The sequence below is a fragment of the Cyanistes caeruleus genome, chromosome 25, assembly GCF_971803275.1.
Source record: "Cyanistes caeruleus chromosome 25, bCyaCae1.hap1.1, whole genome shotgun sequence".
Lineage (NCBI taxonomy): Eukaryota > Metazoa > Chordata > Aves > Passeriformes > Paridae > Cyanistes > Cyanistes caeruleus.
In genome coordinates this window covers 5,730,013-5,744,639 of record NC_141725.1, presented here as the reverse complement: position 1 = coordinate 5,744,639, position 14,627 = coordinate 5,730,013, and the positions used below count along the sequence as shown (strand labels likewise).

At 72.3% G+C, this 14,627-nt stretch overlaps 3 protein-coding genes across 5 annotated transcripts; all 3 read right to left on the bottom strand.

The window, feature by feature from the left end:
• Positions 1-243: 243 nt before the first annotated feature.
• Positions 244-3,971, bottom strand: MPND (MPN domain containing). The gene is made up of 13 exons (XM_086862346.1): positions 3,965-3,971; positions 2,949-3,223; positions 2,403-2,633; positions 2,168-2,327; positions 2,013-2,097; positions 1,843-1,939; positions 1,613-1,685; positions 1,466-1,542; positions 1,223-1,391; positions 1,062-1,132; positions 873-962; positions 586-678; positions 244-504 (listed from the first exon to the last, which is right to left on the bottom strand). The coding sequence occupies exons 1-13, from the start codon at positions 3,969-3,971 to the stop codon at positions 418-420; spliced, it is 1,515 nt and encodes a 504-aa protein (XP_086718472.1). The 3' UTR covers positions 244-417.
• A 1,517-nt stretch (positions 3,972-5,488) lies between these two features.
• On the bottom strand, positions 5,489-10,468 carry FSD1 (fibronectin type III and SPRY domain containing 1). Of its 3 annotated transcripts, none has more exons than XM_086862651.1 (13): positions 10,397-10,468; positions 9,477-9,584; positions 9,271-9,402; positions 9,078-9,179; positions 8,367-8,389; positions 8,045-8,166; positions 7,575-7,784; positions 7,362-7,460; positions 7,126-7,285; positions 6,970-7,049; positions 6,303-6,554; positions 5,838-5,926; positions 5,489-5,758 (listed from the first exon to the last, which is right to left on the bottom strand). In XM_086862651.1, exons 1-13 carry the CDS (start codon positions 10,406-10,408, stop codon positions 5,654-5,656), a joined length of 1,494 nt encoding a protein of 497 aa, XP_086718777.1. In that variant the 5' UTR covers positions 10,409-10,468; the 3' UTR covers positions 5,489-5,653. The 3 variants fall into 3 exon arrangements, with proteins under 3 accessions (XP_086718777.1, XP_086718779.1, XP_086718778.1); XM_086862653.1 differs by having other exon boundaries at positions 9,477-9,572; positions 10,397-10,423; XM_086862652.1 differs by lacking the exon at positions 10,397-10,468 and adding an exon at positions 9,983-10,043.
• A 542-nt stretch (positions 10,469-11,010) lies between these two features.
• Positions 11,011-14,311, bottom strand: SHD (Src homology 2 domain containing transforming protein D). The gene is made up of 6 exons (XM_086862647.1): positions 14,099-14,311; positions 13,412-13,496; positions 13,123-13,335; positions 12,624-12,753; positions 11,953-12,072; positions 11,011-11,288 (listed from the first exon to the last, which is right to left on the bottom strand). Exons 1-6 carry the CDS (start codon positions 14,309-14,311, stop codon positions 11,102-11,104), a joined length of 948 nt encoding a protein of 315 aa, XP_086718773.1. The 3' UTR covers positions 11,011-11,101.
• Between the last annotated feature and the right edge of the window lie 316 nt (positions 14,312-14,627).

The following is a 14,627-nucleotide window of genomic DNA, read 5'->3' as shown; positions in this document are numbered from 1 at the left end:
AGGATGTCCCCGAGCCCGCGGCGTCCCCAGCCAGCGGAGCCGCCTCTCTGCAACCGCTCTTTATTCACTGAGCCGCACACTGCCGCACCGGCACGGCCGCCCCGGGGCCGGCGGGAGCTGCGGGAACCGCGGGAGCCTCCGGAGCCCCGGGATCTGCGGGAACCGCGGGAGCCCCGGGATCTGCGGGAGCCCCGGGAGCTGCGGGAGCCGCGGGAGCCTCCGGAGCCCCGGGAGCTGCGGGAACCGCGGGAGCCCCGGGATCTGCGGGAGCCCCGGGAGCCTCCGGAGCCCCGGGAGCCGCGGGTGTCCCGGGAGCCTCCGGAGCCCCGGGAGCCGCGGGGCTGCCCCGCTCCCGCTCCGGCTGAGCCCCGCCCGGGCTGCGGGAGGCACCTGGTCCGACCGAGGGGCCCCGGGCCCTCACCCGCTGAGCTTGAGCAGGCTGAAGATCTGCTCCAGGACGTGCGTGAAGCTCTGGTCTTTGGGGGTGCGGGAGGCCAGGGAGCCCTGAGCGGGGGAACCCCAGAGAATTCCAGACCAGGGAATGGGTGCCCCACCAAAGCCCCCTCCCCTCGCAGCCCTTCCCACCTTCAGCTTGTCCAGGTAGGTCTGGTCCTGGCTCCACAGCTCCTGGAACTTCACCAGGTCGGGGGCCCCCTTATAGAACTCCACCAGCAGCGTCTGGGGGGGACAGAGGGGCTGCGGGCCCTGGGGGTGCCCCAAAGCCGGGCACGGGGACCCCAAAGAGCTCGGGGGCGCTGGGGAGGGGACTGCCACCATCACCAGGGCTAAGGGCACAGTGGGGACGAGTGGTGGGCGCACAGCCTGCCCCAGTGGGCTCGGGGGGTTTGGGGGGGCCCCCACCCCTCTCTCACCATCTCCTGCACGACGTCGTTGGTGAGGAATCCGTCCTGGATGTAGGTGACCTCCACATCCATGGGGATCCCGTAGTCATTGGGCCTTTGCTGGGGGACGGGGGAGCCGGGCAGGGGTCGCTCCGCAGCTCGGGGGACCCCCGAGGGTGCTGCGTGGGGGGACCCCACCCCAAATTCTCCCCCACTTACCTCTGGCGGCGGCATCACCCAGAAGGGAGCGATTTTGGACTCCACGCCGGGGTTGCCGTGGTAGAAGGGCCCTGAGGGGACAGAGGGGGCTGGCACGGGGGGCTGACAGCAGCCCCGGCCCCCCGGGACCCCCGGGCCCCCCGGGACCCCCGGGCACGTACCGCAGATGAGCCCCAGGCAGGGCTGGAAGCCGTTGCCGCTGCCCTGCAGCTTGAGCTGATAATCCATCTGCGCATCGATGTCGTGCAGGGACGGCAGCGCGGGCCCGAAGGGGTGGCTGTGGTACCACCCCACCAGCGACAGCCCCCGCAGGAACAGGCTCTGGCAGATCTGGGGGGGCACAAAGCGTGGCTCCAGCCCCTCCAGAGCCCCCCGCCCGCCCCGAGGCTGGAGCAGCCCCTCACCTCCTCCTCCACAGCGCCCGCGGCTTCGGCGTCACCCAGGCGGGTCCGGCACGGGAAGGCTCGGAGCACCGTCAGCACTGCGGGGACACTGCTGGTGACACCCCCGGCCCACGGCAGAGCCACCCCCGCCCCCCCAACCCCACCTACACTGGGTGTTGGTGTCCCAGCGCCCCCCCAGGTACCCCACCACTTCGCTCCGCGTCAGGTGGCTGTGGAAATCCTAAAGGAAAAAAAGGTTCAAATCCACAGTTCAGCACTAAAACCGCGACACGAGGGACACGGCGCTCGCTGCAGGTGTCCCCAGCGCCACCAGTGTCCCCAGCGCCACCAGCGTCCCCAGCGCCACCAGCAGTGTCCCAGCCTGGGAGGGGACGCACCAGGAGCAGGAGGACGTTGCTGGAGATGGCCACGTTGAAGGGCTGGAATTTGTTGATGGCAGCAAAGGACGTCACCTCCACCAGGGTCTGGGGGTTCCTGGAAGAGCCAGAGCCCCGCTGTCCCCGCTGTCCCCGGCCCTGCTGAGCCCCGGGGTCCCCGTGTCCCCTACCTGGCCGAGTCGCGGGTGCCCAGGCTGCAGTACCGGACGGGCACCCGGGGTTTCACCTCCAGCCTTTTCCCCGCGGTTCCAGCATCTGCCAAGGACAGGGTCCCGTCACCGGGGCCGGGCTGCCCGGGACCCCCGGGACCCCCACGGCAGCTCACCCGTCCCCGCCGGCTCCGCCAGGCTCTTGCCCTGCTGCTTCTTGCTCCTCTCCTCCGGCTTTTTGGGAGCGGCCGGCTCCGGCACCGGCACCCGACCCTCCCTCGCCTCCTCCTCCTCATCCTCGGGCAGCTCCTCCTCCTCGCCCTCGCTGGCCAAGCTCTGCGGGCACACGGGGCTGGCACCCACCTCGCCCCGCACCCTGGGGGTGCCGGGGGGAGGCGACCCCGCTCCCACCTCCTCGGGGGGCGGCACGTTGGGCTGGTGCTTGCGCAGCCACGCAGCCTTGTACTGGTCCAGCTTCTGGCCCTTGTAGCGCACGGACGCCCAGCCGCAGCCCGACTTCTTGGCGGGGTTCACCAGGCGCTTGCAGTGCGTGGCCCAGGCGCTCGGGGAGTTGAAAACCTGCCCCGTCTCCTGCCAGGTGATGGTCCCGTCCGAGCCCAGGTCCCCCACGAACTTCTTGCCCTGGGGGCGACGGCGGGAGTCACGTCCCCCTGTCCCCATCACTGTCCCACGTTCACCATCTGCGTCCCTTGTCCTCATCCCACATCCCCCGTCCCCATCCCAGCTCCCTTTTCCCGTCCTTTTCCCTGTCCCCTGTCCCCAGCCGTGTCCCCAGCCGTGTCCCCTGTCCCCAGCCGTGTCCCCAGCCGTGTCCCCTGTCCCCAGCCGTGTCCCCAGCCGTGTCCCCTGTCCCCAGCCGTGTCCCCTGTCCCCAGCCGTGTCCCCAGCCGTGTCCCCTGTCCCCAGCCGTGTCCCCGGCCGTGTCCCCAGGCTCACCAGGTAATAGATGGACAGGACGCCCCTGCCCGGCTCCAGGAGCCCGTCTCGGAGCAGGACCCTCAGGGTGATGCCCCTGCGGGTCAGGACGGCCCCCCGGGCCCCCCCCGCCGCCTTCGCGCCGCTCCCGACCTCCGGCTCGGCCTCGTCCAGCCCCGGCTCCAGCTCATCCTCATCCTCCTCCAGACACTCGTCCCCGCCGGGGGAGGCGGCCGCCAGCGCTGCCGGGGGGGGACAGCGTGTGGCAGCACCCCTGGGTGTCCCCCAGAGCACCCCTGGGTGTCCCCCAGAGCACCCCTGGGTGTCCCCCAGAGCACCCCTGGGTCCCCGCCATGGTTTGTGCCCGCGGATGGGGACACGGGGACGGGGGGACACAAGCACGGAGGGGACACAAGGACACGGAGGGGATGGACACACGGACAGGGGGACTGGGGGACACCGACGTGCGGAGATGGGGGTGAGGACACGAGAGCGTGACAGGAAAGGACAGCGGGCACGGGGACACGGCTGGCGGATACAGGAACGGGCTGAGGGACGTGGGGACACGGCTGGGGGACACGGGGACTTGGTCGGGGGACACGGGGTGAGCCCAGAGGGCTGCGGGGGAGGCCGGGGGTGACACACGACAGGTCCCCGGGCAGGGGGGTTGTCCCCGCTCCGCCCCCGCCCCGCTCCTGCCCCAGGGGTGTCCCGGGATGTCCCGGGATGTCCCCAGCGCGGTCCCGGGGGCTCGGGCAGGTGCACGCGCGTGCCCCGGCTGTGTGCGGGGGGGGCGGTGACCGGTGCGTGTCCCCGGCCGGGGCGCGTGTCCGTGCGCGCGTGCCCGGTTCCCGGTGCGCTCCCGGTGCGTGCCCGGTACCGCGTGCCCGGTGCGTGCCCGGTGTGCGCGTGCCCGCTGCGTGCCCGGTGTGCGCGCGATCCCGGAGCGTGCCCGGTGCCCGGTGCGTGTCCGATTCCCGGTTCCCGGTTCCCGGTTCCCGGTTCCCGGAGCCCGGTGCGCCCCCGCCCCCCGGTACCTGCCATGCTCCGCTCCCGCCGCTCCCGCCGCTCCCGCCTCCCCCCGGTGCGCGCGGCGGCGGCGGCGACACGTGATGGGGCGGCCCCGGGCGCCCCGCCCCGCCCGGGGGGGTGCGGGGACACCGGCACCGGGCGGGGGGGACACGGGGGCTCAGCCCCGACCAGGACACGGAGCCCGCCCGGCGGGACCCCCGCCCCCCGGGAAGGGGCACGGGGAGCACCGGCACCGGGAGGGGGAACGGGAGCGCAGCCCCGCACCTGCTGTGTCCGCAGGGACGGGCACGGGGGCTCAGCCCCGCACCGGGGATGCCCCGGCCCGGCCGGGACGCCCGTTCGCCCCCCTCGCCCCGGTCCGGGCGGGGCCGGTGCCGGTGCCGGTGCCGGGAACTGCGGCGGCTCCTGAGCGGTGGCGGAGATGGAGCGGCCGGTGCCGCTGCCCCGGGGGACCGGCCCCGGGCCCGGTGCTACAACGAGGGGTTCGTGGACAAGGGGGGGCCGCGGGATCAGGTGGGCGACACGGCCGGGACCGACACCGGCACCCCCGGGACCGACACCGGCACCCCCGGGACCGACACCTGGGACTCCCCGGGTCCGAGCGCAAAGAGCGACCCCCGGGTACCCAGGGCCGGTTCCCGGGACCGACACCGGCACCCCCAGCACGGTTCCCCCCGGGACTCCCCGCGTCCCCTCCGCCGCCCGGGTCGGTTCCTTGTTCCGCGCCGGTGCCAGTGTCGGTTCCCGGTGCCGTTTCCCTATCCCCGGTGCCGGTTCCCGGTACCGGTTCCTTGTCCCCGGTGCCGGTTCCTTGTCCCCGGTGCCGGTTCCCTGTCCCCGGTGCCGATTCCCGGTACCGGTTCTCTGTTCCCGGTTCCCCGTTCCTTGTCCCCGGGAATCCCGGGAGCACCCAAGGGTGGGACCGAGGGGCCGGGGTCCCCACAGGGCGGGGGCTCCAGGAACCGGGACCCCCCAGAGCAGGGACCGGGAACCTCGCGGGTTTGGGACCCCTGGGAACCGCGACCCCGAGGGACCGGGGCGCCCCAAAGGGCTCCGGCCAGGGGGGCGGGACCCCCGGTTTGGGGGGATCAGATCTGCATGAACGACCCCGGTGAGGCCGCTCGGGACTGCGGGAACCGGGGGGCGCGGGGACACCCCCGCCCCGAGCCCGGCCCCGCCGTCACCCCCGAGCACAGCGAGGCTGCGACACGGGGACACTGGGTCCTGCCACCGGCTCGGGGGACAACGGGGAGGAGCGGGGGGTCCCGGGGGGCGGGGGGGATCCTCTGCCGGGCGCTCCCGGCCCCCGCTGGCACAGGGAGGAACCAGGAGCTGCTCAGGAAGCCGCAGCTGCGCCAGGGGCACCCCAAGGACTGATGGGGACACTCTGGGGCGTCCCCTGGCCCGGGGTGACACCGGGGAGGGGGAACCCCCTGTGAATAAAGGACCCTGTGCCCACCCAGCCCCTTCCCGCTCCTGGTGCTGTGGGGGTGTCACAGGGACCCCAAAGTCCCCCATCCACGGCCACGTCACACCTACATCCCAATTTATTCTCCAGGCCAGAAGCAGCTCTCGGTGCTGGGGGCGCCCCGGCGGCACGGGGGGCACGGAGTGGGGGCCGTGGGGGGCCCGGGGCTGGCAGGGCCCTGCGGGGGCAGGGGGTGGGCAGGGGGTACATTCAGTGCTGTGCCCGCTCAGGGCAGGCTGGAGCTGCTGGCCGTGCTGTTGCGCTTCTGCAGGCACCGCACGGCGCTCGGCACCTGCAGGCCCGACGTCACCTGGAAGCTGCCACACCACACCTGGGGACACAGGGGGGGCTCAGGGGGCTGAACACGGCGCTGGCAGCCCCCGGGAGCCCCCAGCCCTGCCCCACCTCACCATGAAGGCCGGCAGCACCGGCTGCGAGAACTTGGCCTTGAAGGTGTGGAGCAGCTGCTTGGTCCGGGCGTTGTAGAAGGACAGGAAACCTGTGGGAATGGGGACATGGGTGGGAATGGGGACACGGGTGGGAATGGGGACACGGGTGGGAATGGGGACACGGGTGGGAATGGGGGTACAGGTGGGAATGGGGACACGGGTGGGAATGGGGACACGGGTGGGAATGGGGGTACAGGTGGGAATGGGGACATGGGTAGGAATGGGGGTACAGGTGGGAATGGGGGTACAGGTGGGAATGGGGTGGGCAGAGCCCAGCAGCCCATGGAGGTGACAATGCCCATGGAGGTGGCCGTGTCCATGGTGGTGACAATGCCCATGGAGGTGGCCGTGTCCATGGAGGTGACAATGCTCATGGAGGTGACAATGCCCATGGAGGTGCCGGTGCCAGCCCCAGCCCAGCCCCACCTTCGTGGAAGTTGCAGTGGACGCCGATGCAGTCGGGCACGGGCACGTCGAGCGCCTTGGCCTTGTTGTTGTGCTTGGCGCTGAAGCTGACCTGCAGCCAGTTGTTGAGGTGCAGGCACCAGGACGCCGAGGTCTTGCCCAGCTGGTCGAACTTGCCCAGGCTGCGGTACGCCACGCCCACGCCGAAGGCTTTGCTGTCGCGGTCGTAGCGCACCTCCCAGTAGTGCTCGTCACCATCGATCAGGGTGTCCCCTGGGCACGGCCACGCTCTGCACCCACGGCATGCCCTGCCTGTCCCCACCCCGCCAGGGGTGCCCCCTGCGCCCCCACACCACCCCCTGCACCCCCACACCACCCCCTGCGCCCCCACACCACCCCTGCGCCCCCACACCACCCCCTGAGCCCCCACACCACCCCCTGCGCCCCCACACCACCCCCTGTGCCCCCACACCACCCCCTGTGCCCCCACATCACCCCCTGCGCCCTGTCCACTCTGTGCCCCCTCCTCACCCACACCCGTGGGTACCCCAGAACCCCCAACAGTGGGTGCTCCAGATCCCCCCTGCACCCCCAGGTACCCCAGAACCCCCCACATCCCTGGGTACCGCAGATCCCCCCAGCCCCGGATGCCCCAGAACCCCCCTGCACCTCTGGGTGCCCCTCTCACCCAGCACCGTGTAGGACTCGGCGGTGAATCGGTCGCGGCCCCCTCGGCCCAGGGACATCCTCTTGGGTGACTGCACCACCCTGGCACAGGGGACAGCGGCAGGGTTGGCACTGCCAGGCCCAGGGGTGGTGCTGGGGGGCCCGGGGGTGGCGTTACCTGGCAGGGGAGTTGGCAGGGGAGGCCGTCCTGCCCTTGCCGTCCTTCTCGCGGGCCTTGACGTCCTGCACCTTCCCGCCCGTGGCGTCCCACTCCACGCTCAGCTCCTCCACCCGCAGGTTCTGGTGGCACGTGCTGGCGTCCAGCCGGAACATGAACGCTGGGGACAGCCCCTGTCAGCGGTGCCTCGGCCCCACAGGGGTGGCACAGGGGGACAGGGACACCCCCAGACCCACCTCTGGTCTCCAAAGTGACCGGCTCGGAGAACTCGCCCGCCACCGCCTTGTTACACGCCCGGACCCGGAAATTCATGTACTTCATGTCAAACTTCAGCCCTGCGGGCACGGCGGGGTCACAGCGTGGGGCACGAGGAGGGCACTGCCACCCCCGTGTCCCCTGCAGAGCCTGGGACAGCCCCGTGCCCCCCCGGGGCCGGTTCCAGCCCTCACCGGTCAGGGTGTACTCGGTGCCCTTGATGCCCTCGATGACCATCCAGGGCTGGTCCTCCTTGGCGCGGGGCGGCCCCTCGAAGTTGGTCCTGCGGTACTCCAGCACGTAGTGATCGATCTTGCTGTCCTCGTCGGGCATCCTCCAGGCCAGGGTCACACAGTTATCGGCCACCAGCGACTCGGCCAGGTCGATCTCGGGGGCGCTGGGCACTGCCCGCAGGAGCAGCCGTGCCAGTGTCCCCCCTCCCTGCCACTCTGGCTTCCCCAGCGCTCCCGGCCGCCCCCGGGGCTCGGCCAGTCCCAGACCTCAGGCACGGCACCCCTGGGACCCCCAGCACGGCCCCCAAACCCTCACCCCTCCATCCATCCCGGGCACCCCAGGCCTGGCACTGCCCCATCCCGTGGCACCCCCTCCCCGGAGCCAGGCTGGCCCTGCCCTGTCCCCCCGTGTCCCCCCGCCCTGGCAGTACCTGGCAGGAAGGCGAGGGCCTGCAGCAGCCGCCGCTCCTGGGCGAAATCCACCATCAGGTGGCTCATGTTATCGCTCACCTTGGCCTTGAGCGACAGGCGGAATGCCGGAGCCATCGTCACGCTGTGCCAGGACAGGGGACAGGGCTCAGCGCCCCGGGCACCCACCCTGCCCTGCACGGCCCTGGGGAGGGTGGGCACAGCCACCCCGCACCCTCAGGGCCACCCCAGCCCCTTGGGACCACCTTCTGTGGGGTCCTGGCTGGGAGGAGGAGGAGGAGGAGGAGGATGGGGTTAGTGGGTGGGGGCTCGGGGGGGCCGTACCTATCCTTGATCTGTTTGGCCGCCTTGTGAGCGCAGAGGGAAAGAGGAGAAAAGCAGCAGTGAGGCAGCAGAGCCGGGCACAGGGGGGCACATGCGGGACCTGTACCAGCTGTGGCACCCAGCAGGACAGCATCCCTGCATCCCAGAGCATCCCACAGCATCCCTGCATCCCAGAGTATCCAGAGCATCCCAGAGCATCCCAAATCATCCCAGAGCATCCCAGAGCATCCCTGCATCCCAGAGTACCCCACAGCATCCCTGCATCCCAGAGTACCCCACAGCATCCCTGCATCCCAGAGCATCCCAGATCATCCCAGAGCATCCCTGCATCCCACAGCATCCCTGTACTCCACAGTGACACACATGGCACAGGACCCCTCTGGCCCAGCACCCCGTGTGCCCCCAGTGCCACCCATGTGCCTGCCATGGTGCCCTTTATTCTCAGGAGGAAGGGGTCCCTGGGGTCCCTGTGGTCCCTGTGGTCCCTGTGGTCCCTGTGGTCACTGTGGTCACTGTGGTCCCTGTGGTCACTGGCAGCAGCCCGGCTGTCCCTGCTCCAGCCCAGCCCCACAGCAGCACAGCCAGCTCAGCACGGCCCCAGCGCAGAGAGAAAAGGGGGTGCCCAGCCCGGGGGGCATCCAGCGGGTGACGAGGGGGGGTCAGGCCACCCCCAGCGTGGGGACAGCCAGGCAGGGCCACCTGGGGACCCACCTGGGAGAAGTCGTGGTGGTTCGCAGTGCCCAGGGCCTGGTTGGCCGCCTCCAGCAGCTCCTCCGAGCTCTCCAGGGCCTTGGAGCACGCCACGAGCTGGGCCTGGCAGGGAGGGCAGAGGGGCAGCGCTGGCCGGGGGGCTCCAGGCCCAGGGGGGGCTCAGGCCCAGGGGGGGCTCCAGGCCGGGGCTCACCTGCAGCTCGTAGGTGCGGCTGGCGCGCTCCTGCTTGATCTTCATCACCATGTCCTCCTTGAGCTCGTCCAGCAGCGCGTACAGCGACTGGAACTCGGCCTCCAGGTCCTCCTGCGCCCGCGCCGAGTTGGCCTGGGCACAAGGCCGGGGCCTCAGCGGGGCCCAGCCCAGCGGGGGCCCGGGGGAGGGCGGGGGGCCGGGGCTACCTCCACGTTCTGGATCATCTGCTTGAGGGAGTAGATGAAGTTCTGGATCTCCTCATTCTTCACGGCGAGGGTGGTGATGATCTTGCGCAGAGACTCCTGCCCGGCGCCCTGCACCGGCCGTCAGTGCCCGCGGGCCCGAGCCCCCCGGGACCCCCGGGCCCCCAGAGACCCCCGGGACCCCCGGACCCCCGAGCCCCCCGGGCCCCCAGAGACCCCCGGGACCCCCGGACCCCCGAGCCCCCCGGGCCCCCAGAGACCCCCGGAGCCCCCCGGGCCGTGCCGGGCCGTGCCGGGCTGTGCCAAGCCGTGCCAGGGCCGTGCCAAGCCGTGCCAGGGCCGCAGGGACCCGGGCGGGCTGCCCGGCATGGCAGGGCCGATGACTTGGCAGTGTGAGTGTGAGTGTGAGTGTGAGTGTGAGTGTGAGTGCGCCAGTCCTGAGCCCCCCGCTCCCCTCCCGCGCCCCTCCTTCTCTCCGGTGCCATCCTGAACCCCTCTGGCCTCCACACCTGTGCTCCTCATCCCTCCTTCTCCATCCCTGTCCCTCCTTCTCCATCCCTCTGCTCCTCCATCCCTTCCTCCTTCATCCCTTCCTCCTTCCTCCTTCCTTCCTCCCTGCCTCTTCCTTCCTCCTTCCCATCCCTCCATCCCCACTTCCTCCATCACTCTCTCCTCCATCCCTCCGGCCCTTCTTCCTCCATCTCTCCTTCTTCATCCCTCCTCCATCCCTCCTCCTCCCTCCCTCCACCCGTCCATCCCCTCTCCCTCCATCCTCCCTCCCTCCCTCCATCCTCCCTCCCTCCACCCTCCTCGCTCCATCCTCCATCCCGCCCGCCCCCATCTCTCCATCCCCTCTTCCCGCATCCTCCCGGCTGTTGCTCCGGCCGCGGTGCGGTGCCGGTTCCCGGGGGTTCGGCCCGTACCTGGTCGCCCATTCCGGGCCGGCCCCGCCGCGCTCGGCCCCGCCGCCACCAACAAAGGGGGAGCGGCGCCCCCGCCCCGGCCCCGCCCCCCGCGGGCCCCGCCCCGAGGCACCACGGGAGTTGTAGTCCGGGGGTGCGACCCCCGGGCTTGGGGAGCGCCGGGCCAGGCTGGGGGCGAGGGGAGGGCGGGACATTGTCACCCCGCGGGTGACATGGGGACACTGTCACACGGCGTGGGGGGCTCCCAGGCCAGGACACTCCACCCTCCCCGCATGGCCGCGCTGTGGCCCCCGGCCCGCTCGGGGGGCGGGAGGGGTCCCCCTGCTCCGGGGGGATCAGAGGAAGTCCCCACGGGGTCCTCCCCAGGCTGGAGTGGGTCAAGGATCAAGGTGGTGCCTGGGGAGGTGCTGTCACCTGTCCTTGCAGCGGATAGTGTCCCCCATCCCTGTCCCCATCCCCATCCAAACCCCTGTCCCCATCCCTGTCCCATTTCAGACCCCTGTCCAAACCCCAATCCCCAACCTCCCCCCGACATCCCCATCTTTGCCCAAAATCTCCTCCCCGAATCCCGCCCCCCAAATCCCCCCGGAGGCACCACGGCGTCACCACCCCGATGTGACACAGCGGCTTTAATGGGGGTCGGGGGTCCCGGGGGGTCCCGGGGGGTCCCGGGGGGTCCCGGGGGGTCCCGGGGGGGTCCCGGGCTCACAGGGGCTGCACGGCCACGGGGTACAGCAGGGACAGGTGGCGGGCACCGCGCACGGGCAGCGCCCGGGCCGTGTAGTGCCCCACGGCCGCCGGTACCGACGGGAAGGCGGCACCGGCCCGGCCCAGAGTGAAGTGCTGCTCCCGGGTCCGCGTCAGCTTCACGTGCACGAAACCCTGACTGCTCCTGCGGGACGGACGGGAATGAGGAACGGGAACGGGGAACGGGAACGGGGAATGAGGAACGGGAACGGGAACGGGAACGGGAACGGGAACGGGGAATGAGGAACGGGAACGGGAACGGGAACGGGAACGGGAACGGGGAATGAGGAACGGGAACGGGAACGGGAACGGGAACGGGAACGGGAACGGGAACGGGAACGGGAACGGGAACGGGGACGGGGACGGGAACGGGGATGGGATGGGATGGGATGGGATCCATGGGATGGGATGGGATGGGATGGGGATAAGGGGGGTATCTGGGTAGGGATGAGGATGAGGAGCTGAGTGGAGGCTGAGACAGGGAGGTGGACAAGGACAGGGATGGGGACAGGCGTGGGGGACAGCTGGGATGGGAATAGGGATGAGGACAGGGATGGGGACCCCATCCAGAGCAGGGGCAGGGGGTGGCACTACCCCAGGCGAGGGATCCTGGGTCACCTCCAGCCTGTCCCCAGGCATGGGGACACGCCAGCGCTCCCCCACGGACTCGGGGACATCTGAACACGTCAGCACCGGGATCCAGCCCCCACTGCCAGCCCGGCCCCGCGACGGCCGCCCCGGCAGGGCTGATCCCGGCTGTGCCAGCTGTGCCCGGCTGTGGCCGGCTGTGGCCGTGTCCCCACGCTCACCTGAGGGACAGGGAGTAGTCGTCGGGGCTGGTCTCGCAGTCCCGCACCAGGAAGCTCCCCTCGCGGCACAGCGCCAGCAGCGTCTCGGCGCCCGCCCGCCCGATGGGGCCGTGGTACCAGCTGGGGACAGCGGGGTCACACGGGCACCCCCCGAGCCAGGGCAGCCCCTGCGGCACCGGGAGCCAGGCACACCCCACGGGACCTCCTGTGCCACGGGGCACCTCCCACATCGTGGAGAAACTCGGGGCATTGGCAACCAACGGAGTCAGAGTGGCAACCACCCCATAGGGCACCAAACCACCCCATGGGGCACCAAACCACCCCATGGGGCACCCAAACCACGCCATGGGGCACCCAAACATCCCATGGGGCACCAAACCACCCCATGGGGCACCCAAACATCCCATGGGGCACCCAAACCACGCCATGGGGCACCAAACCACCCCATGGGGCACCCAAACATCCCATGGGGCACCCAACCACCCCACAGGGCACCCGACCCCATGGGGGTTCACCCATGACATTGGGCCCTCCACAAGCCACGGGGACCCATCCACATCAAAGGGTCCGAGGACACCATGGGACACCCTTGACCCCACAGGGAGCCGCCCGAGGGGGACCTGCCCCAGAGGTTTGCCCCCGTGCCACCCACGGGCCGCCCCCAGACTCACGCCTGCTTCTCCAGGGGCAGCGAGGTGTCCACGTGCCTGGGGCTGGGGGGACAGCCCGGCCTGGGGGCCCGGGGGGAGCGCGGCAGCTGCCGGGACAGGCTGGGGGAGCGCTCGGGGCTCTCAAACTGCACTGCGGGGACAGAGGGGGTGTCACCCTCCCCGCCTGCTGCGGGGGGCTCCTCTCAGCGCCACGCCACAAAGGAATGTCCCGGAGGTGGCTCTGCCCTGCCGTGGGGTGACAGCCATGGGCACCGGGGGACACGGGGGGACCCCAGGGTGCTGGGGGTGACAGCCATGGGCACCGGGGGACACGGGGGACCCCAGGGTGCTGGGGGTGACAGCCATGGGCACCGGGGGACACGGGGGACCCCAGGGTGCTGGGGGATGCTGAGGTCCAGGGCTGGTGCCCATGGAAGCTGCGGGAGGCGGGGTTGGGGGACCCTGGGGCGGCCCCCACGGGCGCTGCGGGTCCCCGGGGGGACACCGGGCACGCTGACACCTGCGAACGCCCGTGAGATGTGATCCTTCTTCCACTCCCAGGGCTGGTCGTACTCATCGGCCGGGCGCTCGTCGTCGCGGGGGAGGCGGCTGTCGCGGGCCGGGGGTGCCCCCGGGCCGTCCCCGGCCGTGTCCCACTCCTCGGAGGGGGTGTCGTAGAGCTGGGGGCCCCGGCGCGGCCGCACCCGCCGGCCCTCGCCCTGCCTCGGGCAGCCTGGGGACGGGAGCGGGCGGTGGGCGGCGGCCGGGACCCCCGCGGGGGTGCCGGGGGTGCCCGGGGTGTCACCCACCTGTGGCCTCCTCGTCGCAGCCGCCCTCGAGCGCCGGGTCCTGCTCGCCCTCGAAGGGCTCCGAGTACTCGCTCTCCCCTGGGCCCTGCGGGGGGGGCTCCGGCTGGGACGGGACCCCCACTGCCCCCCCTGCAGCCCCCCGTCCCTTGGGTGCCCTCCCGGGGCCTTTCGGGCTCCCACACCCCCGACACGGGTGTCCCCAGCCTTGTCCCCACTCCCGCCCACCGGGTCCCTTTGTCCCCCAAGCCCCGTGTCCTTCCCCCTCTCCCAGTGACTCCACCGTCCCCAGCCGCCCCCGCTTCCCCCTCCCAGTGTCCCCAGGTCCTCCCCGGGTGCCCCACTGTCCCCCCGGCCCCTTGGCTCCCCCCGCTTCCCCGTCCCCGCTCTCCCGGTTCTTATTCCCGGCCGCTCTCGGTCCCCACCCCCGTTCCCCATCTCCCCCCATCCCCTCCGGTCCCCCCGTTCGCCGCTCCCCGCTCTCTCCGCTGCCTCACTCACACCTCCCCGACCCCCCCGCGCCTCCCGCTGCCCCCCGCTCCCCTTCCCCAGCCCCCCACCCGCTGCCCCACTGCACCCCCGCTCCCTCCGCCGCCCTCCCCGCTCCCGGCTCTCGGCTGCGGCTCCTGCCCGGTGCCCCCCGGTGCCCCCCGGTGCCCCCCGGTGCCCCCCGGTGCCCCCCGCCCGTACCTGCTGCAGGCGGCGGGGGCCGCCCCCCGGCCCCGCGCCCCCCACCCGCACGAGGCGGTGGCGCGGGGAGGCGGCGGGGCCGCGGAGCGGAGCCCCGGGGGCGGCGGCGGGGGGACCCCCGGGGCTGCCGGGACCGCTGTAGTCGGGCTGGGGCGGGCGCGGGGGGGAGCGCCGGGCCCCCCGGCCCAGGTACTCCCGGAGCCACTTGGCCATGGCGGGGAGCGGCACCGGGAGCGCCGGGACCGCCGGGACCCAGCGGCTCCGGGACCCGCCGGGACCCCCCCGCCGCCGCCGCCGCCGCCGCCGCCGGAGCCGCTTTGTGTCGCCGCCGCGCGCGGCGCGGACCGGAGCCCCCGATCCCCCCCCGCGCCCGCCTCGGCGGGGGCACCGGCACGGGGGGGTGAGAGCACCCAGGGGACACCGGCACGGGGGGGTGAGAGCACCGAGGGGACACCGGCACGGGGGGGTGAGAGCACCCAGGGGACACCGGCACGGGGGGGTGAGAGCACCCAGGGGACACCGGCACGGA

Coding starts and splice junctions, on each gene's coding strand:
- FSD1 (XM_086862651.1), bottom strand. Junction 7,286..7,361: donor GGTCACTTTGGAGACCAGAG/GTGGGTCTGGGG, acceptor GGCTGTCCCCAG/CGTTCATGTTCCGGCTGGAC. Junction 5,759..5,837: donor CGGTGCTGCCGGCCTTCATG/GTGAGGTGGGGC, acceptor CTGTGTCCCCAG/GTGTGGTGTGGCAGCTTCCA.
- MPND (XM_086862346.1), bottom strand. Junction 1,392..1,465: donor CGGGCGCTGTGGAGGAGGAG/GTGAGGGGCTGC, acceptor GTGCCCCCCCAG/ATCTGCCAGAGCCTGTTCCT. Junction 963..1,061: donor GGGTGATGCCGCCGCCAGAG/GTAAGTGGGGGA, acceptor CCCGTCCCCCAG/CAAAGGCCCAATGACTACGG.
- SHD (XM_086862647.1), bottom strand. CDS start 14,311: ATGGCCAAGTGGCTCCGGGAGTACCTGGGCCGGGGGGCCCGGCGCTCC. Junction 13,336..13,411: donor CTGCGACGAGGAGGCCACAG/GTGGGTGACACC, acceptor TCCCGTCCCCAG/GCTGCCCGAGGCAGGGCGAG. Junction 12,073..12,623: donor CTGCCCCTGGAGAAGCAGGC/GTGAGTCTGGGG, acceptor CGCTGTCCCCAG/CTGGTACCACGGCCCCATCG.